The 20,798-nt window shown below is 50.6% G+C and overlaps 1 protein-coding gene across 1 annotated transcript in view; it reads left to right on the forward strand.

The window, feature by feature from the left end:
* Window positions 1–20,798, forward strand: part of NOS1AP (nitric oxide synthase 1 adaptor protein) — a 30,231-nt gene that overhangs the window by 5,913 nt on the left and 3,520 nt on the right. The window contains exons 2-8 of the mRNA XM_027658510.1: window positions 15,771–15,863; window positions 16,228–16,301; window positions 16,908–17,016; window positions 17,258–17,399; window positions 18,626–18,765; window positions 19,329–19,496; window positions 20,534–20,699. Coding sequence (XP_027514311.1) covers window positions 15,771–15,863; window positions 16,228–16,301; window positions 16,908–17,016; window positions 17,258–17,399; window positions 18,626–18,765; window positions 19,329–19,496; window positions 20,534–20,699 — 892 coding nt within the window. The remainder of the gene's footprint in view (window positions 1–15,770; window positions 15,864–16,227; window positions 16,302–16,907; window positions 17,017–17,257; window positions 17,400–18,625; window positions 18,766–19,328; window positions 19,497–20,533; window positions 20,700–20,798) is intronic.

Here is a 20,798-nt window from a genome sequence, read left to right on the forward strand (position 1 = left end):
GCACTTCAGCTCTGGGCAAGTGTCCCACAGGCAGGCGATGCCCAGGGCTCTGGCAGGAACACATCGACTGATGCTGGGCGTGCCAGCACAAGCAGCAGTGTTCCTGATGGGTGATGCTGGCCTGGAGCCAGTCCAGTGCCTTTGAGAGGGCTGGGAGCCAAGTAGACGCCAAGCCCGGGGCAGGACTGGAGCTTCCGGCAAAAAGCTGGGAGGCAGCAGTGCCTCCAGTCCCCTACATCCCCCGTCATGCATCCTTGCCCTTTGTTTGCTTGGGTTGGCCTTCCCTTGGTTGGACTCTCTTCCTTCTCGGAGAGCCTGTGGTGTCTCCCTGTGATTCATCTCACTCCCTGGCTGGGGGCTTTCCCCACCACGCTCACAGTGAGTCACGTTTCCAGCTTGCCAATGCCATCATCTGAGCCATCAGCAAATATCTGCTAGGAGCTCAAGGGAGAGGACAGGGAATAACATCTGCCAGGCTCCCTGAACATGGGGGAGAGGGCAGACCTTCAGCATCGCTCCTTTCCAGCCAGGACATGCTCTACTGGCTCCCACCCCTTCTCTAAGTTCATGGTCAGCTTGCAAAGTCATTTCACAAATGTCCGTCCCCTGTGGGCCCTTGTGCTTCCTCCTCTTTCTCCTGCTTCCCACTTTTCTTCCTCAGAAATGGTTCTTTGAGCAGGTTTTAGAGATTGCGCTTTTGGATTCCACAGTCTGTGGGACATAGCACGCTGGACAGGTAACCCTGGCTTTCTGTGGCTCCTTCCCGTGAGGCTCCCATGTTGCACACATGGTTTTGGTGGGGCAGCAGGCTCAGTTCTGTGTCAGGGCTCATCTGCACTTGTGGCAGGGGAATACAGCACTGCAAACCTTGCTTTCTGCAGGAGCATAGCTGGAGTGTGGACACACATAATGTTTGTGGGACTGCAAATGCTGTGGAAGCTGCCAGAGGTGCCCACAGGGCTCTCCTCTGTGTGCCTGCTCTGGCTTTTCCTCCTGTCTAGAAAGGACTGATTTGTTGCACACTGTGGCTCATGGGCATGGATGGATTTAGCCTGGCTGTCAAGGCAGGGATGTCTGCAGCTTGTTCTGGGAGATCTGGGGTCATGTTAGTGCTGGTAATTGCTGTTTGTAAGGGTTTGAAGAGTTCTTATAGAAACCATTGTCCTTTGATAGGTCTCTGCTCCTTCTGCAAGGTGACAGAGCTGCTTTTGATAATTTGACCCTCAAACTTGCATAAATCTCTGCAGAAGGTTTTGTTATTGAGGGAAAGGGCTGTGTTTAGTGTCACCAGCTGTAACACACCCAGCTCAGCACACACCAGCCCCACCACTGTCACCAAGAGGTGCTGCTAGAAGCTTGCTAATGAAGATAACCATCTGCACTTACCTTTGCATTTTAGAGTAAATTTCTAAGAATAGCACGGGTTCTGTGCTCCTGGCTACCTGAGAGGTTGTTGAGAGGAAAAAATGGGTTTGAGAGAGGCATGCTGAGGTTTGGTTGATTTCAAGGTCTGCAGCTCATCCTGGCATCTCCCAGCACTATCTGGTCAGCAGAGTGGAGAACTGGACCTGCCCCCTGTTCCAGTCCCCCCGAGTTTGTATCTCCTCACACCCATGGCATTGCTTTTATTTGGAGGCTTTTTCCTTCTTGTTTACTGCAACATGGAGTTTTCCAGTGTTTTTTAATAAATCAGTGCTTTCATCAATTTTCTGCCATCATGGCAGTGTTTTATTCTTGGGATGGAGTGGGTCCAAATGCTCCCTGGTGCTGAGTACTGATGCTGCATGGGCCTGAGCAGGAGAGATGCAGGCAGCCTTATCCTGGGCAGCCACATCTTCCAGCCAGGCATGAGTGTGTCCAGAGAGGATACCTCACTCTTGCTCTGTGGTTAAAGGGAGAAATAGCTTAGGGAAAGGAGAACAAAGAGTTAAAGAACTTCACCTGAGGGGGGGGGCGGTGCGGAGCAGGAGTCAAGCAATATTCCATACCTGTTTTATGGATGGGAAACTAAGACATGAGGAGACTGAATGACTTGTCGGATTCCTTCTGAGGGAGACATTCCTGGAACTAGGCTGAATTAAAGTCAATCCAAACTGAAGTCAACTTTAAATGCTACTCTTGTGTATGATCCTTTCTGTTCTTGCTTCTCTGCTGGTCCTCAAAGGCCAAGTACCCCTTGAAGTGTTCTCTGTTGCATCACCTCAGAAGAGATGCAAAGCCTGGGGCTGCAGCCTTCCAAAAAAAAAACCAAAAAAAACCAAAAAGCCACATGCCCCAGTTTCTCCAGTGCTAAAATTAATTCTTGGTGGTTTTGGCTTGGTGCAGCAGAAGATGCTGTACACCAAACAGCCGGGGGGAAGCGCAGTGTCAGAGCCTGCCGTGCAGCCTGCGGCAAGGTGAGAAGGGTTTTGTCGCGCAGCTCCGAGGCTGTGAGAGCTGTAAGGATGTTACGGGATGTCCCTGCCGTGTGCGGGAGCAGAGGGAAAGATCACGTCTGTTTAAAAGGAGAGGCTGCAAAAACTATTGTGTGAGCTGGTCTGTGAAATGGATCTCGTTTAATTAGGGAGTCGTGGTGCCGAAAAACCTCGGAATGATTAACTGCTCAGAGACTTTTGGATCTATAAGCAGCAAGGTATTTGTTTATTCAACACTGGGAGCAAGCCAGCTCGCGCCGGACAAGCTTGCTCGAAGGCACCAATACAAAACTAGGGTAATTTACACAGTCCACATATATATTCATGTAATTACAACATCTAATCATGCATATTAATAATAGGCGGAGTCTAGGCGGAGCTTAGGGCGGTGCTTTCCAAATTCTCTTGGCGCTGAATTTTGGTGGTCGTTCTGACCTTCAACCTCAAATCGGGGGTCTGTTTCTCTTCTTTCTCGCTTTGACCTCCTTACATTTCTATTGTTAATGTCCTAACTACTGAAGCTTGCAGAAACCCTTAGCTCTAAACCCTTTTCTCCTATTCAAATGTCTACCTTGTCTTAATTTATGACCTCTAGGTTGATTATATAGCATTTCTAGCATTCTTCTTATGATTAAGTTCAGGTCCAGTAAGCAGAACAGAGCGAGTTATCAATGTTTTTGCAAGGGTTCCTTAGCAGCACAGGCAGAGCAGGTGTTGGGGGGGGGGATTTTCTCAACAGAGCAAGATACCTCAGTTAACTCTTTTAGGCCTTGCTCTCATTTCAGTCAGAGGAAGGGATGTGTCTGTTGTAGGGCACTGGAACGAACACTGCTGAGGACAAGAGAAAGGAGCCAAGCACTGTCCTCATCCCAGCAGAGAAGGGCTTTAGTGTGCAAAGCATGATGAAAGCCCTGGAGGTTCCCTGCCTCCTCCTGTCTGCACCTCCTCACCCCACAGGGAGGCTGCACGAGACTGCTGTTTCTCCTCGTGCCACTGTGGCCATGGATGTGGTCCCTGAATGCCGTGGTATCCCTGGAGATGATGGCTGGTGGGGGAAGTGATGTGCTTCAACTGGGATTTTTGGATGGCATGGACATTCCCCTCTGAAGTGAAGTGTACCCAGGGCGAAGATTGTAGACAAAGAGTGTTGCCAAATTTGGATGAATTTTCAGAGAAATTTGGGTGAGTTTTCTTTCTCAGGCCAGGCTTCTCTGATGGAGAATGAGGATCCCAGTGATTCTTAATCTGTTGCTTGGTTTTCAGCAGTGTTAGTTTAACAGGATGGGGAAAAAATCCCCAACCAAACCAGTTCTCCCTGCCATGTGCTTGCCTATAGAAACTGCCGATCTGTTTCAGCAGAAATTTCAAAAGTCTGAAGTATGTATTTACCACAGGAAACTTCAGCAAAGATGGTTGAATTTCAGCTTAACTCTTTTAACAGAAAACAGCCCTACAGTGTTGTTGTTGGATTGCAGTAGTGATATGCATCAGAGAAAGCCTTCTCTTTCTTTTCCTCTCCAAGGCCTCCAGGTTTTTTTAGCATTTTGCTCCAATGACAAGTTCTTACTTCCTCTTGACATGATGGATGGGACTGGTCTGGACTCCTTCAAACACTCCCTGGTCCTTGGGAACTTTAGGGATATGTGCATTTCTCCAGTACAAAGAGCACATCTCTGCTGACCTCTACATACTTGTTAAGAAATCCACAATATCTAAAAGAAGAGAAATCTAGAGTAATTGTCCAAAGCTGTTGGTGAGTGTGACTTGGAGTGCAGGTCCCCTGGAGCTTTCTGTGAAAAAAGACTTGTCTTTCTGTGGTTTGAATGGATTAAACTTCAACTCCCAGCTAGTTGATTTTGTGCATTTGCCTAAAGTCAGAGCCTTTGATGTGAGGAAGCTCTTCCCAAGTCCCGGGTCTGATCTGTGGACAAGTCCCCTCCAAACTTGCTTTTTGGATAAGCTAAATAGAGAGAGTTTGTTTTGACCTCTAGGATGTAGGAGTCTGGGAAAGTTGCCTCATGTTCATGTTGCTTTTTTCTGAACTCTTTTCTGTTGCTTTTTTGAAGTGTACAATAGAGCAGCACATGTTCTGTTGGAATGGGTTGTATTGGTAGTGATTTCAGCAGTGCTGTGTTTTGAGATAATGTCACCTTTGCTGCACATTGCTGAGGGCCACACTGTTTTCATCTTGTCCTTTCCACTGGACTTTTCCACTTTCCACCTTTTGATGGCTCCAGGGCTTTTCTAGGATACATTTCTGCATCTTGCAGATGCAACTTCTGTTCCTTTTTCCTGTGAGAGCTGCTTGGCCAATGTCAAATAAAATCAACCTGAAATGGGTAGATGCCAGATTCCTGTACACTTGACCTGGATAGCAACTACGTTTTTTTTTTACCCCAGACCTGCATAAAAATGAGCATTGCTGTGTTCTCACTGGAGTTTCCTGGAAGCGCAGTGGCATTCTGTCATCTGTCTGTCTGTCCTTGCTTCATCTGGGGCTCCACCCCTGAGGTGAATTTCAACCTCTGTTTTCTAACTCCATCTGAAATGTCAGCACTTTTATTACTTCGAAATTTTTTTATAATTCTGTGTAAATCTGTCTAAAGGACATTATTTGTATTGCCTTTAACATACAGAATTTAGTGAATGGTTTTTAACACCTGCATTGCTGAAATAGGAACAGCGAAGCAAGTGTGATATGAATAATTACCTCTTTTCTCTGGTTACAACCCAGAAACATTGTTGAGCACCACCAGCATCTAATGAGCCCCACAGGGCTGACTTGTTTCTGATGCACCGAGTGTTTAATGCTGCTGCTCATTCATTATTAATTGTCTGAATTTCATAATTGCTGATGTAGTTACAGTGTTACCAGCCTGCCTTCCTCGGTGTGTCACTGCTCCTCTGCCTGGCTATTCTCATCTGCCTTCTCAACTGGTCTTACTCAAGGTTTTTATGCAACTTGGGGGAGCAGCTCTGCAGTGAGCAGTAAAAAAATACAGCTATAAATCCTGTGTTTTACAACTTGGGGTGTAAATATCATTGTGTTGTGATTGGGCTCACTTTGCTGAGCTGACACCTTTCTGAAGTGCTGCGTGGGTATCTTCGCAGGGTGCCCCTTGCTTTGTCACCTGCCCTCAGGGTGGATTTGGGGTGACTCTGCTCTTCTGCAGTGTCAGCCCTGCCTTTGACCCCCTACATGTGGGTAAGGATTATCTCAGCTGCCTTGAGCCAGGGCCTGTCTTAGAAAGAAAGCATTTGGGGAAGAAAGCTAATCTTGAACACAGAAATTTTGTTTCCCTTCTCAGGTGGAGGAAGGTACTGGGCTGGACATTGTCTGCACTGCTCAGTCCTGTGGTCCCCCGGGGCACAGGGACTTTCTGGTGCCAGAAAGGGGCAGGAGTTTATTAGGGATTACTATAAAGGGGCATGACTAAATTGCTGCACATGAGAATGCTGTCTTTTAAGCCAAGCTCATTCTAACACACGGGCTCAAACCCGCTGTGGGCTGGATGAACAGAGGCCATTTCCAAGCTGTTTTAGTTTCTTACTTTCTTCAAAGGGCGATTGCACCCAACAGCTTGTGCACCCACTGCCTGCATAGGTCAAACCAATGCATGTCTAATTAGAAATACCACAAATTCCAGTCAGATGTGGGGTTTCCAAGGAATGGGCTTCTGCTTCTTCTAGCAACAGGTGGCAAATATTAAAACGTGTACAGCTCAATTCTTGTCTTCTCCCTCCCGGGCTGTGAAAAGCAGTGCGAGAGCAGTGCCCGCAGATGCACACAGAGCCTGCCCTTGTTTTCCTTAACTGAAGGAAGTAGCTCAAAGCCTGGTTGTTATTTTTGTAACCAGTTCGACCAGTATCCCACACACACCCACTCGCCGGTTAATTTACACTCTCGCTTGGCCATCGGAGATGGCAGCATGTGAAGGCAGGGGGGAGCTTGCCACCTCCCACACAGGTCCAGTCTGTGGTGTTATCACTTGCTTGGATCTCTGAAAGGGCTTTAGATGTGTTTTCAAGGCTGGAGGCTGGCGTGTTGCATGGTCTCCACCAACCTTCAATGACTGGCTGAGAGGTACCACTTTTCCCAGCCCCTGAGCTCCCACTTGGAGCCATCACTGCATGTGCCCAAGCTGGAGGAGAAATTATATGGCTTTCTTTTGTAATGTTGGTATTAGTCAAGCCCCAATGAAGTGAACAGGATCTCTTGCACAGGGACCTTGTTGGCTTGTGGAACTGAGGGATGTTGCTGGGAAGTGTGCTCCTGCTCCACCAGCTGCATCCCTCACGTGCACTGTGCTGCTGCATCCCCTGGCACGCAGAGCAGCTGCAAGCTGATGATGAGTCTCAAGTCTCCTTTGAACCTCTCATTTTCAGGTGTTTTAAAAAAAACCAACCAAACACAGGGAAGTCTGGAATCCCTAAGGATTGCTTCTAAGGGAGGTAAATAACCTTGTAAATGGAAGTCTGGAAAAAAGGAGGTGAGAATAAGCTGTTACCTGGAGGAACTTTCTTCATTTAACCCTATGACTGATATTGATTTAATTTTTACCAGTTCTGATTTCTCTGAGATTCCTGTCAAACTGCTTCGACTGCAGATGGCTCATGTATGTGTCCCAGTTTGCCACCTCAACTTGTGAAACTCGGAGGTAGTGAGAGGAAGTGGATGGAGGCAGCTCTCTGGTAGGAAATAGCAAACTGAGCAGAAGGCATTTATTGTGAAGTATTCAATGTTATTGGAAAACATATTTTTTGTGATAAATGGGTATGCTGTGATCCTGGGATGGTTTCAAAGCAGCAACCTTAACTCTGCTGTGCTGCTCTCACAACATGGGTATTTTTAGACTGATTCCCATTTATACCCATCAGTACTTGCAACTGTTACAGACGGTTACCAAAATTAAACCTGAAGTTGGATGGGAAAATAGGCATTGACCTTGTCAGTGCAAACCAAAATCATATCTATTTCAGACAAACACATGTACCTCAGAGCAGCATTTCCCATATGTGCAAATGCAAACTCCAAGGAACTGTAGAAGAGTTTTAAAAAGAACCATTAAGCCCAAGAGTAAGCATCCAATACTCCATTATTCCTTCTCTTTTTCAAATTACTGTGCTCTTTAATTTAAGTCTAGCTATTGGCAAAACCACAAGCAATGCTGTGTAGACAGGTAGACAGGGGAAATTTAATCCTGAGGAGCATCTTACACTTGAGCTAGGAGGATGGCAGAGGTCTCCAGCATGTTTGCCCATGCCATGCCACCAACGGAGCTGGTGGGAACCTTGACCCTGCCCCCAGATATCTCCATGATTCTGTGCCCCACAGTGGGAATCATCCCTGCTGCAAGTGCGAGTGCTATGGGCTAGTTTTGTCCCCGTTTCTGGCAAAAGGAACAGGGAGCACAAGTGAAGTGACCACACCAAGGAGATCCCCAAATCTCCCTGCTGTCCTTGTCTCTTTTCTCCCAGCCCTGAGGGGAACAGGAAGGTGCTGCTGGCATCCCATGGGCAAGTACCCTGCTCATGTGTGTGGATCATGGGCACAGTCATGGCCAGGCATGTACTTTCAGCTGCATGCAGGAATTGGGGTGGTAAAGCCTCCTCACCAGAGCTCTGATGGGATAGCATGCCCATGGTAAAGGTTATGGGGATTCTCAACAGTCTCAGGTAGCAACACAGCACTTTGGTAGGGTGGCTTAAGGCAGCCTTTTAAAAATGGGTTTTAGTCCATTTATTGCTGATGACATTAGTAGGCTAAGCAGGTATTCCAGTATGCTCCCCTCTAGCAAGCCTGAGTCCCCTGAGGGCATAAAGTGCAGCCCAGAGTAGTGGACTGTCAGATGTTTTGAAGCCTTGTCCAGAAATGCCTCCTGGATGAAGCTGATTGCCCTTCTGGGAGGTGTCCTGCTTTCCAGCCACTTTATCCCCTGACATCTACTGCTGCTCCAGGAGAGCTGGAGGGAGGCTTGGACCAGGGCAAGCTAGCAGGTGCATTTCTCTTTTCAGGACAGCAGCCCATAGTGGAAGGGAGTGATGCTCCATGCCTAGGGACCCTGCTGGCAGGATCCTGGCTCTCTGCTGCCCTACCCTTCTGACAGGGCTCTGGGGAGAGGCCGTGCTGCCTCCACTCCCTGGCATGTGGCAGGCTGTGCCCAGCTGTCTTCTGGACACCACCCGATATTCCCAGACCTGTGTGGCTTAGATGGCTGGGGACTCTTCTGATCTGCAAGGCTGCTCCTGGCCAGGTGGCCTCTGTTTGCTAATGTGCCAAAGCTGTATTTAAATCATTCCCTTCTCCTCTGCAGTGCTCTTTTCTTTCAGGCGCAGCTGCGTTTGATGCATCCCATAAGCACCCACCAGTCCCAGCACACAGCACCTGCGCTGGGCAGGCTGGGTGCAGTGTGTGCCTTACCACCACACAGCCCTTCCCAGCCTTCTGGCCCACGGAATTCTTGGTTCACAGGCCAGATGGGCACGCTGTGGTCCTGTGTTTGCTGTGCTGCTCACCTTGATGTGTGCAGCCCCTCCAACACTGCAAATCACGCTTCTCCTCCAGTTAACAAAGCACCAGAGGGAAAAAGAAGAGATGAGGTATTCTGGCTGCAGTCTGCTCATAGTGCTTTGGCAGGACCCCAGCACTGAGCTCTGGGTGTTGATTACCCCACAAAAGGCCAGCGGAAAGCCAGTGCTGCATTCCTGCTCCTCCAGCTTTCTGTGCCCATCCCCGAGGCAACTTGGCACCCCTGTCCAGGAAAAAAAGGCTTGTCCTTCACAGGTTCCTATTCCCGCACAGCCCACAGGTGGCTTCTGAGTCATTCAAGGGCGCTGGTGTTGGTGCCATTTCTTTGTGTGGTTCAGTAAAGTGAAATCCTTGTCCCCTGCACAGCGCTGCTGTTTGCTATTCCTCACAATTACAGCTATTAGGATCCCAGCAAGGTTTCTCAGGCTTCCCTCCTGTGGGTTACGCCTGAGCTCCTGTATATTTCTGAGATTTACCGTCATTCCCCGTGTTTTCCGGAGCACAAATTGCAAGGTATGTGGTTCCCCCCAGTCCTTAATTCCCGGCGCCGTGGAGCCTGTGCCGATTGAACTCGAGCTCGGCTGTCATTTTGTAATAAGTTAATTCTTCATCAAGAGCACAGCACCGCTCCTCCCCCAAACTGCTGGGAAAGCCGTTGCTAGTCTACCACGTCTGTCATTAGCCCGAGCTGACCTTGGGTTAAAGTCTAACTCTGAAAGTATTTACGAGGTGCTGTGCCAGCCAGCTGCGAGGAGGAGCCGCAGGGGGTGCCAGGGGAGGCGGGCACTGGCTGTGGGAGCCGTGGGAGCTGCGGGGGCATCACCACGGTTAGGAGACCTCAGGGTGCTCACAGTGCAGGGTCCTGGCCAGCCAACCCTTTGCATTTGGCAAAGGTGGCTCTGGGGGATCCGGCATTGCTCACAGTTTTGTGTGCTTTCTGGATAAACACAGAGAAATACTGCTTTCTGGCAAAATTACATCCCCTTCAATGGTTTTTCTTATAGCAGAGTAGCAATGAGTTTTGTGGGAATTGCTTTTTCCCTATTAATTTCGTTCTCAGACCACTGCTTTTTTCCAGAAAAAGCTTGTAACTTTGGGTTTTTTTTAAGGATGGGGATAGAGGATGGAAGGGGATGGGGGCAGTTCAGTGCACTTAGAGCAACTTCCATTAAAAAACATTCTGTTTATTTGCATTCTGTTGGCGTAATCTGACCATATAGCATTTCTGGTACCTTCCCTCACTGATGAATGGTGCTAGTGGGCAGACTTAAAACTGTACCCGCGTCTGTTGAGATGGGCTGGGATGAAGTGAGGGCATTTTTATTCAGGTTAACATTTTTTGGATGCTTGTGAATGTGGGGGGATGATGAATCTAGAAAGATATCATCTCTCCTCTTTAGTGTCTGATCTGCCTAACCTAGTGTGCAGCGCGTGGTTGCAAGTTTTCTTACACTTCTACTGTGTGGAAACACCACAACAGGGGTGGATAGCATCTTTCTAGGGATGCTGAGTTTTCCCCGCTTTTCACACATACCCATCACACTGGGATTCATACATAATTTTACTCTTAGCTGACGAGGTTACATGCGCTCTCTATTAAGCAACATATGTTACTCAGTTCTCCAGAAAGGGCAGTTTTAATATTCTGCCAGTAGGAATGTGTTGCGCAATGATGCATACACCAGCTGGCTTCTTTTCCTTCTGAAGTTGTTTAAATACTGAACTCCACATAAAAGACAGATGTTGAGAATAGACTCCCACAAACCTGAGGTCAATGGTAAGGCTTTCGTGCTCTGATGGAGTAGATGTTTCTTTTCCAGATGAAAAGATGAATGTGTTTTTTGTGGGCAGTGTAATATTAAGGGATGATCTGTATTCACTTCTTAGCTGGTTGGGTTTTGTGGGTGATCTTATACTTCTTTTTCATTACTGAGACCACCTTTGCTTTTTTCTCGAATAGTTGTGGGTTTTTTTGACTGAGGCATCTCAAATGTCCATTTTCAGTCTTTCCTCAAACCTTTCAGTACAGTTCTTAGAGCTTCAGTTGGAGACCGACTGTGAAGCTGTGAAAGTCCAGGAATGGACAGTTTCTCTTGCTTTTTCCATTTTCTGTGTATTTCCCTGAAATTAATTCTTCTTTTTCTTCTGGGATTGCCACATTTCTATAGCCAAGAATTAACATAATTAACCCAAGCTTGCATTATTATTACAGATATTTAAAGATCCAGAATCATGCCCAAGATGGGCTGAAGGCTAAGAAAGCTCTTCTGACTCTTACACCATTTAGTCATTTATAAGTAATACAGTGAAATGCTACATGGTGTGAAACACAAGGGGATCATGGGAAAGCTGCACAAATCCTCTTTCCTTTCTTGATCCCAAGCTGGATAATTATTTCTGTATCACTTCTTTATTAAGCCGTAGGGTGGAATTCACCTCTCCAAGATGGAGCTATTGGTAGCTGAGCTTATCATGTGTGAAATTCTTTTCATGTGTTTTTTCTTCTGAAGGAGTCACCACAAAGCAGAATGCGGTGCCCAGAGAGTGTGGGGTGAGTCGCTGTCACCCACCTCCCTGCATCAGATCACAGGGACACTCCTGTTGCTCCTGCTGTAATGAATAGCAAAGCTTCCCCTGAGCATCCCCATCCCCTTTTGGCAGTGGAATGGATCCTATGCTGGTGGCTTTGACAAACCTCCTTTTGCTTTGCTGCATGCAGGCAGTTTTGTACTGGCTCAGAGAAAAGCTTCTTAGCAGCAGTGCTGTGCATTTTAGCACATCTTTGGGGATGCAGGATGTATCCCCAACAAGGGTTGTATGGCAATGGTCCACTGTTTCTGGAGACATGTGCATTTTCTTTTCCTGTGGGTCAACCAGTGCCTGCTTGTTTTGGATGCAGCAGCAAATAGTGGCTGTGCATACCTTCTCAGAGTCCCTTTGGTGGCATTTCCAATCCTGTCATCACCTCTGCTTTCCTCCCAGCAGCAGGAAAAGTTAAAACCCTAATGCTTTTCATCCCTCTTAAGCTTTATTTTGCAGCAGAAGGAGGGATGTTGACAAACATGGGCAGACACGCAGATCTCTGTGCCTGGGGCACACACAGTTGTAGTCAAGAATAACTCCAAGCCAGGGAGGTCCTGATCAGTCATACAGAGAGGTTTTTCCATGGCCCTGTTAACTAAAGGGGCTTGTAGGGCAGGTATTAGCAAGGGCAGGTCCTGTCCATGTGTTGGTGAGACTATCTGAAACATCCAGTAGTCTTGAGGAGCAAAAATACCATGCTGGCATCAGTAGCCTGCTAGTGGGAAGGATTTGCCTTGGCTTTGGAGAAGTCCAAGGAGGTAGCGTAGGGCTAGGTATTCTTCCCGGGCTGGAAAGAGTGCATGTGCAGGCAGGGCACCCAGCCCAGCCCTGAGCACTACTCCTGGGCTGGTGCCTGGGGCTGGCTGTCACCATCAGCCACCGCCTTCCTGGGAGCTGCAGGGGCTTGCTGGGTTGGGCAAGGGCTTGTGGTAGCCATGCCTTCTTCCTGCCTTAACCAGCAAGCAGCACCCAGGACAGCCAGGCATTGAGCAGGGCTGGTCGTGGCACCTGCTGTCACTGCTAATGTGAACTGCTGCCTCGTGAGATGGTGCAGATTCTGCCCTGCACAGCTTTGGGTTCATCCCTTACAGTCTCTGTGGCTTAGATCTCACTTAGAGGAACTGCGTGGAGCTAACGTTCCCTTAGACCAAGTTAGAAAGCCCCTCAAGATCAGCAATGCATCTCCTGGCCTGTGGGACTCAGCTTGCCTTCCCTGCACAGCCCTGGGATACAAGAGGCGACTCGGCTGAATTGCTGTCTTATTGAATCCTCTTCCTTGCTAATTTATTATTAAGTGATGGTTAGTGTTTCATTAGAGCCCCAGTGGGCATGAGTTCATTAGTGTTTTATTGGCTAGAGCTGTGCTTTCGTGCATGGGAAGTGTATCCTGGAGAGCCTCTGGGCTCGTTGGAGTGACTGCACTAATGAGCTCTGGATGGGGCGGGATGGGCAATAGCTCTCTAAGCGCATGGCTCAGGCTTGCAAAGAAGCTTGGCTCTCACTTCGGTGTCAGGATAAAGACCTGGATTTGTGGAAGGGTTTAACAAATCTGGCTGGTTGGCGCTTTTGAGAATTTGACTTTTTTTGCTTCTGTTGGTCCTTGCTGGAGTTTTACCATGAGCCATTGGTGCAAGGGGACTTTGGCTTTAGTGTGGCAGAGGCACACACACAGCAGCTCTCCCCATAGCATTCCCCTCTGCCAGGCTTGGGGCGAGCCTGGGCAGAATCCCTTGCCTGCAGCCAGGGATTCCAGAAGCCTCTCCAAGGAGCTCTACGTTTATTCTGTCCCTGAAACATGCCAGGACTGGGTAACATCTTTGCTGAAACCTCCTGGCCTGTCTGCATTGTTGTCCTGGAGCTGTTACTCACCCAAAAAAACAGGCTAAAATTAGTCTGTTTAACCCTGGGATATTTTTCAGGGTTGATGTCTCTTCCAAGCCCACATTAATTAGCACTTGGGGTAACCCAGAATAGAAACCCCATGGCACCAGCAGCTCGGAAATGCAACTTGACGTTTATAATCAATGATCGTTAGGACCAATAAATCAGGCTGTAGTGCTCCAAGGTGCTGTGCAGTCAGCCTGAATGCTGAATGCTGCAAAGAGCATCCAGCTCAGCCCTCGGCTCCTGGAAAAATCACACATGGAGCTTCAGAAGGGGCTGGGTTAATTACTCCAAGGTAGTCGGGCCAGAGCTCACCTTCTCAAGGCTAAATCAAAACATTTCTCTAGTGTTAGGTACCAGGCACCTGATCTTGGCACTGGCCTGCTGTCTTAGCAAGCCACAGAGAAGGGGCTTTTGAATGCAGCTTCACCTCTGCTAGTAATGATGGGAAAGGAAATATGAGAGATGGGACCTGGAAACCCACACCAATGGGTTCTTTGTTGAGGAACTCTGGTAAGACCCTTCTCCATGAGGAATAAGCTGTGCAAGCAGCATATGGGTATGTGCTGGGGATTTTAAGGCTGGCTGTAGCCATTCCCCTGTACTCAGCGCTGGTGAGGCCACACCTGGAGTACTGAGTCCAGTTCTGTGCCCCTCAGTTCACAAAGGATATTGAGGTGCTGGAGCAGGTCCAGAGAAGAGCCACAAGGCTGGTGAAGGGACTCGAGCACAAGTCCTATGAGGAGAGGCTGAGGGAGCTGGGGCTGTTGAGCCTGGAGAAGAGGAGGCTCAGGGGAGACCTCATCACTCTCTACAAGTCCCTGAAAGGAGATTGTAGCCAGATGGGGTTTGGTCTCTTCTCCCAGGCAACTTCCCAGTGGAAGTTTAGGTTGGATATTAGGAAGAAATTTTTCACGGAGAGAGTAATCAGGCACTGGAATGGGCTACCCAGGGAGGTGGTGGATTCACCACCCCTTGAGATTTTTAAGATGAGACTGGATGTGGCACTTAGTGCCATGGTCTGGTAACCACGGTGGTGTTGGATCAAGGGTTGGAATTGATGGTCTCGAAGGTCTTTTCCAACCTGGTTGATTCTACGGTGGGAGCCTGAGCTCTGCTTTCTCCAGCCCATCACCATGGCTTCAGCCCTGGAGTTTGTGGGCTCGTCTGGTCGGACATGGGGAAGGGCAGAGCTGCATTCTCTACTCTGTTTTCCAAGCCATCTGAATCTCCCATCCCCATCGACGATTTTAAAATGGCTTTGAGGAATTGTGCTTTCAGGTCTTTTATCATTTGATCACAGGTCAGGGCCAGCAGCTTTTCCTGCCTGCTGGCTCTGGCTGCCAGAGTTAATACATCGTGCGGTGCTGGAAATGTCACGGTGAGGCTCGGTGCGGGCTGGAGGCAGGCACTGCGTCGGGCGTCTGCCCTGTGCTCCCTCTGCAGAGACACTGCTGAAATAAGGAGAGGATGAATTAAATCCCACTTCCTCAGGCAGGCTAGGTGCAGGATGCAGGGCTTTTCTGGGCACAGAGGATCTGTCCCCATGGCTGTGCACAGCACTCTGCACGTAGGACCAGCACATCAGGTACCTGATGTGGGCGCACCTATGGCAGATAGGTTATGAGACTCCTCAAAAGTCCCACAGCAGGAGGTTGCTCAGCCTAAATGGCTTGTTTAGGCTATTCCCCTGCCAGCCCTCTAAATGTAAGTAAGACTCTAAATGCCAGAGTGGATGGATTTTTGGGAAATCTCATTCTCTCTCCAGGCCAGACCAGAGCTTTGTGTTTAGCCACTGATCTTTGGAAGTTCCTATTGGGATTTTTTCCTGTCCAGTGACTTCTAATTGAAGTGGGTAATTGCATTATCCCATATCCCCTGGAGAGGTTCACAGAGTCCTCAGCAATCATCATCAGTTTTATACTGAGCCCAAAAATACCCCACTCTAAATGCCATTTCCCTTACCAGAGCTCAGCAATGGCCGCAAGCCAGCGAGGCAAACGCAGCCAGGCTGTGGATCCCTGGGAGCTGGCAGGGCTAGGGAGGTGGCAGTCCTTCTTTGGGGAAGTTCAGCCCTTTGGAGGGTCAGAGTGAGTGCCTTTGAAACAAGCTACCATTCCCAGCAGCATCCTGGGGCTGGATTTCTTCGATGTGTCCTCCTGCGGGGCATGGGAACACAGCAGGGCAAAAAGATCCCTTGTCCTGTCCTAGCATGGATGTGCATGTTGATGCAGGCATGTGAGATCAGGAAAAGCTGTTCCTGTCCCTCTTGCCCCTTCCTCTTGCAGCCTCTTCAGCCCTCCCTGAGACTGTCCTGGCACAGAAAGGCTAATTCAAGTGTTTTCTTCCATCTTCCGCAGTATGAGTTTAAAGCCAAGAATATCAAGAAGAAGAAAGTGAATCTCATTGTGTCAGTGGATGGTGTGAAGGTCATTCTGAAGAAGAAGAAGAAGGTAGGCAGCACTGGTCCCTGGGGTAGCAGTACCTTGACAGCAGGAGCTCTCCTTTCCCAGAGCAGGGACCTGCAGCATCCTTGAACTTCTGGGAAAATCTGGTGGGCTGGGAGAGAGAGAGATGGGCTGGGATCAGCCATGGGTGGACCATGTTCCCACAGCGTGGCTGAGGTCGTCCTGATGTGGGTGTAGAATGGGCTTGGGGGGCCCCATGGCAGTGATGTGGGACGTGGCTGATCCCCAGCAGGACCCAACCCTCGGTTCCATGGGAGCAGCAACAGACAAGAGCTTCCTGAGTCTGTCCCTGGACTGTCTCTGCCCTGTCCTTGTTCTGAAGGACAGCATCTGACGTACTCATTTTCAGCTTCTTTCATTACAGAAAAAAGAATGGGCCTGGGACGAGAACAAAATGCTCGTTATGCACGACCCCATCTACAGGTAAATCTGATGGGTGAGGGGACAGAGGCTCTCTGCCATGCCACTTACTCACACCACGCTGGCACTGTGCTGGGGACTGACCTGGAGAGCTGCCACCATCCCTGCAGAGGGCAGCTCCCCTGACTCGTGGTGCTCTCTGGAGTCCCCAGCTCTCTTCCTCCATCTTGTTGCCAAAAGCAAGAGCATGGGGTGTCTGTCCCAGCGAGGCTGAACGGGGTTGAGACGGGCCCCAGCCACACTGGGGAGGGGGCAGCAGGCACCCAGGCAAGAAGGCTGACTCTCTGAGCAGTCAAGGAGTGAGGTTTGCTCTCCTCTGTCCCTGGAGGGCTCCTGGGCCGCTGACTCTGTCCCTGAGGGCTGAGCAGAGAAGTCCCATCCTGCCTTTTCAAAACACTTGCTGCTGCTGAATCAGCAGGCTAATTTTCCCAGCCGAGGCAAAACCACTGCCAAAAAACATTCTGATGGGCTTTAGCAGGGATGTGCTGCAGAGACTGGGGATCTGCCAGCACCCCGTGCCCTGGGAAGTGCTGGCTGTGGCCTTGGCAGTCTCCTGGGCATGTAGGTAATGTGTATGATGATATCTTCCCTTCTTTTGTGTCCTTGCAGAATATTCTATGTGTCTCATGACTCCCAGGACCTAAAGATCTTCAGCTACATTGCCAGGGATGGGTCTAGCAACATCTTCAGGTGCAACGTCTTCAAATCCAAGAAGAAGGTAAAGGTGCTGGGGTGCTCATCTTGTCGTGGTGTGGCCTCGGTGGAGCAGCTGGGGCAGGATCCGGTGGCACTGCATTGCAGGTGGCAGCCCAGAGCACACCAGGGATCTGAGCTCTGGTGCCCCAGGCCCTGTGGCAGCACACAGAGACCCCTGAGAGCTGCACCAGGCTGGGGGGTCACCAGGCAGGGGTGGCCCGGCTGAAGTTACATCCCTCCTCTCCTCTCCTCACCTGCCGCAGAGCCAAGCCATGCGCATCGTGCGGACGGTGGGGCAGGCATTCGAGGTCTGCCACAAGCTGAGCCTGCAGCACACCCAGCAAAACGCAGATGGGCAGGAGGATGGAGACAGTGAGAGGAACGGAGATGACCTGGATGTCCCAGGTATTTCACAAAGGCGGAGGTGGGGGTGGCATGGGGTTCCTGGAGCCTGGCAGACACGGTCTACAGAAGCACTGTCTTCCCATACTGCTCCTTGCTGGCTGACACCTGTGGGGAATAGATTTGCACAGCAATCTGGCCTGTGGCGCCTCTGGCTCAAACTGGGATCTTGCCCAGCAAGGAGCCTTCGCTAGGTGTTAGCCCTCATCCTCGCAGACATCCCCCTTGCTGGGAACCAATTAGCAGCGCCTGGGACTCTGCTGGGCGCCAGAGAACTCTCCGTGCTTTGGCTGCACACACTGCAAACATTCCCTTGCTGCTTCTGCAGCAGAGGCCTCAAGCACAGACCTGTGTCCCGAGGCATGCCTGGGGCTGGGGCTCTCTGCAATTCCCTGAATGGACTAATCCATGTTTGTGGTCTTGCATCAAGCTGCCAGGTCTTCAGGCAGCCTGCAGACCCTGTTCCTTCTCAACCCCATGGGTAGAGGGTGCTGGAACAAGTGCTCCTGGCTGTTGGTCCAGCCCCATCACCCAAGCTCTGCAGGGCCCCAGGGAGCTGCCCTGCTCCTTGGTGCCTCTGCCTGCACTGGAGGAGAGGCAGATGTTTTGCAAGAGGTTGGTCAAATACCTGTCTAGTGCCAGCTGGGACACTGATGGGTCCTGCTGCCTGCTTGTGTGTGGATTGCCTGCCCTGCCATCCCATGTTGGGGGCCAGTTCCCCCCCATCACAATAGGAGCAGCCTGGACTGGGCTGTGGTTTCCTGCTTGCCTCTGTGACCAGTGCTGTCGTGATGACCTAATCATTGGGCTGTTCTGGACCGGTCATTGTTTGGTTTTCCTCCACACAATGTCCGGACCATGATATGCAGTTCCCTGGAGAATTCCGAGCATCTGTTTTTTGTTTTTCTTTCCCGTAATCTCTTGTTTACCTTTCTTTATCTGTGTTTTCTGCTCTTGGTGGCCCATTTGTCCGACCTCAGGGGTTTTGGCTGCTGTTCCCCAGGTTTGGTGTGCTGGGGCTGGGTGTGTTTTTGGCTGCAACCCCCATCCTGAGCAGCAGCAGGAAGAGCAGCTGTGTCTCTGTGTACCTGCTTCCCCCCAGAGCTGGAGGGCGGGTGGCAGGGGGGTGGTGGGGACCGACCCTGGGCATCACTCACTACGCTTGGGGTGCACCACAGCAAGCTCCTGCTCCAAGCAGACTGTGCTCTACTCTGACGCTGCTCCCACAGCCTGCCGCCTCTCCGGTGTGGAGAGGGCAGCCGCCTCAGCGGAAGAGACGGACATTGACGCCGTGGAGCTGCCGCTGCCCGGAGCCGACATCCTGGACTTCAGCCGTGGCGTGACCGACCTCGATGCTGTGGGCAAGGAGGTGGGTGGCCTATGCCAAAGTGCCTGAGTCCCTGCCCTCCACTCTTGGGGCACTGCACAGCCCCAGCCCCATGGCTCTGATGTGCACCCCGAGGGCCCAGGGATCGGGAGGGATTCAGCAGCATTCCCCAGCTCCTAGATCAAAGCCATCTGCCACTGCAGGGCTGCCCTTTGGCTTGGGGCCCAGGGTGCTCCTGGAGAGAGCTGTGATGAGGCTGAACTCTGTGCAGCCACATGGAAAGTGTTTGGGGCAGAGCTGATAGGGATTTTTTTCCACCAAAAAAACAAAAATAAAGGACTTTTTTGATACAGTGGAAATTCCCATTGGAAGCACCAGCCTTTTCAGGAATTTTCTACAGAAGTATTTGGGTTGTTGTCGAAACTGAAAAAATACTGTCTTCAAAGTTTGTCAGCACCCCCAGCAAAGTGTGCATTTGCTTTGAATGCATTTTGCTTCTTTCCTGGGTATTCTGGGGGGCTGCTCTCTTCTGCAGCCTGTGTGTGCCAGGTGGCTCTCTGAGGTGAGTGGCATGGGATCACACTTTCCACACTGGTGTTTTGCAGGGCTGCCTCCACCCTGAAGATATCCTGACAGCATCGCCCAAGATGCTGCTGCCCTCATCTGCCCAGCTGCCTGACCTGGGAACACCCCTCTCTGCCCACCATCAGATGCAGCTTCTCCAGCAGCTCCTGCAGCAGCAGCAGCAGCAGACACAAGTGGCTGTGGCACAGGTTCTCCCCTCCACTCTTTTCTGGGGCAGCAACAGGGCTGGGGCACACTGAGCCCCTTGGTGCCACCAAGGGGAGTGGCACCTGGAGGCTGGCTGCTCTGTGGGGAGCTCCAGGCAGAAATGTTCAGGTGGCAACTGTGGGAGAAACTGTGACTCAGAGGATGGGACGTACAACAAGGGGAGAGGAGTGGCAATTTGCCCTGGCCCCATCAGGAAAGATGAGGTGCTTAGGTCTGCATGCCACCAGCTTTCTTGGGCTTTCAGCCCCTGTCTGCTTGCCAGTACCTGGCCTCAGTGTTCGCCCTGAATAACTGCTGCCTGAGCTGTGTGTCTGGCAGCTTACTCTCCATGCAGCTATTCCTCATTTAAGCAGCTCTGGCTGCTTTACCCAACTCATTACCTGAGCTTTACTTGTTCACTGACCCCTCGCAGAGCTCTCCACAACTGCTCAACTTTCTTCCTGACCTGGCTGAGCAATGGGCTCCAGCAGCCTTTTTGTGCTGTCCCATGGCTTTCCTCCTCTTGCATCAGTAAATCAGTGTTTGTGTTTCTGCCTGAGCTGCTGCCCCAGAGCCCATGCGCCTTCTGGGGTCACAGGCTGCAAAGCTGCTTTCCCCTCTGGAAGAGAGACCTTCATCCTTGGGGGATCCTTTATATCTGCCCAAGTACAGTGTTGCCTGCAATCCAAAAGGGCTCTGTGGTGCCTACTCAGAGTGTAAAATATTGCACCCTTTGCCCCTGTGACTGATAGTTTGGTCAGTGCTGCCCCCCTTTGCCTTGAGCTTTGCCATCAGAGAGGCCAGGGGACCATGTGCTGAGTGTGCTCTGGTGTTACACTACCACCTGCCCAGTGTGACACTACCACCTACCTGCACGCTCCCCATCACATCTGCTGTACCTGCAAGGAGTGGCTGCCTCATCACACCGTTGGGTGGGATGCTGGTGAGCCCTGGTAGATGAGTGGTGGTGGCCAGAGTCGAAGCCCTCAACCCTTGAGCAGCGTCTCCCCACGCTCACCCCCTCTCGGCTGTCCCACAGGTGCACCTACTGAAGGACCAGCTGGCAGCAGAGGCGGCGGCACGGCTGGAGGCCCAGGCTCGAGTGCACCAGCTCCTGCTCCAGAACAAGGACTTGCTGCAGCACATCTCGCTCCTGGTCAAACAGGTGCAGGAGCTGGAGCTGAAGCTGGCAGGGAACACGACGAGTAAGCGCTCCCGTCACTTCTTCTCCCCTCACTTCTAGCAAGGGCTATGAGGCACATGCTCATGGGTGTTTCTGTTGGGGTTTTTTGTGTGTTTCCATT

The sequence above is a fragment of the Corapipo altera genome, unplaced genomic scaffold (assembly GCF_003945725.1).
Source record: "Corapipo altera isolate COAL_440 unplaced genomic scaffold, ASM394572v1 79, whole genome shotgun sequence".
Classification (NCBI taxonomy): domain Eukaryota; kingdom Metazoa; phylum Chordata; class Aves; order Passeriformes; family Pipridae; genus Corapipo; species Corapipo altera.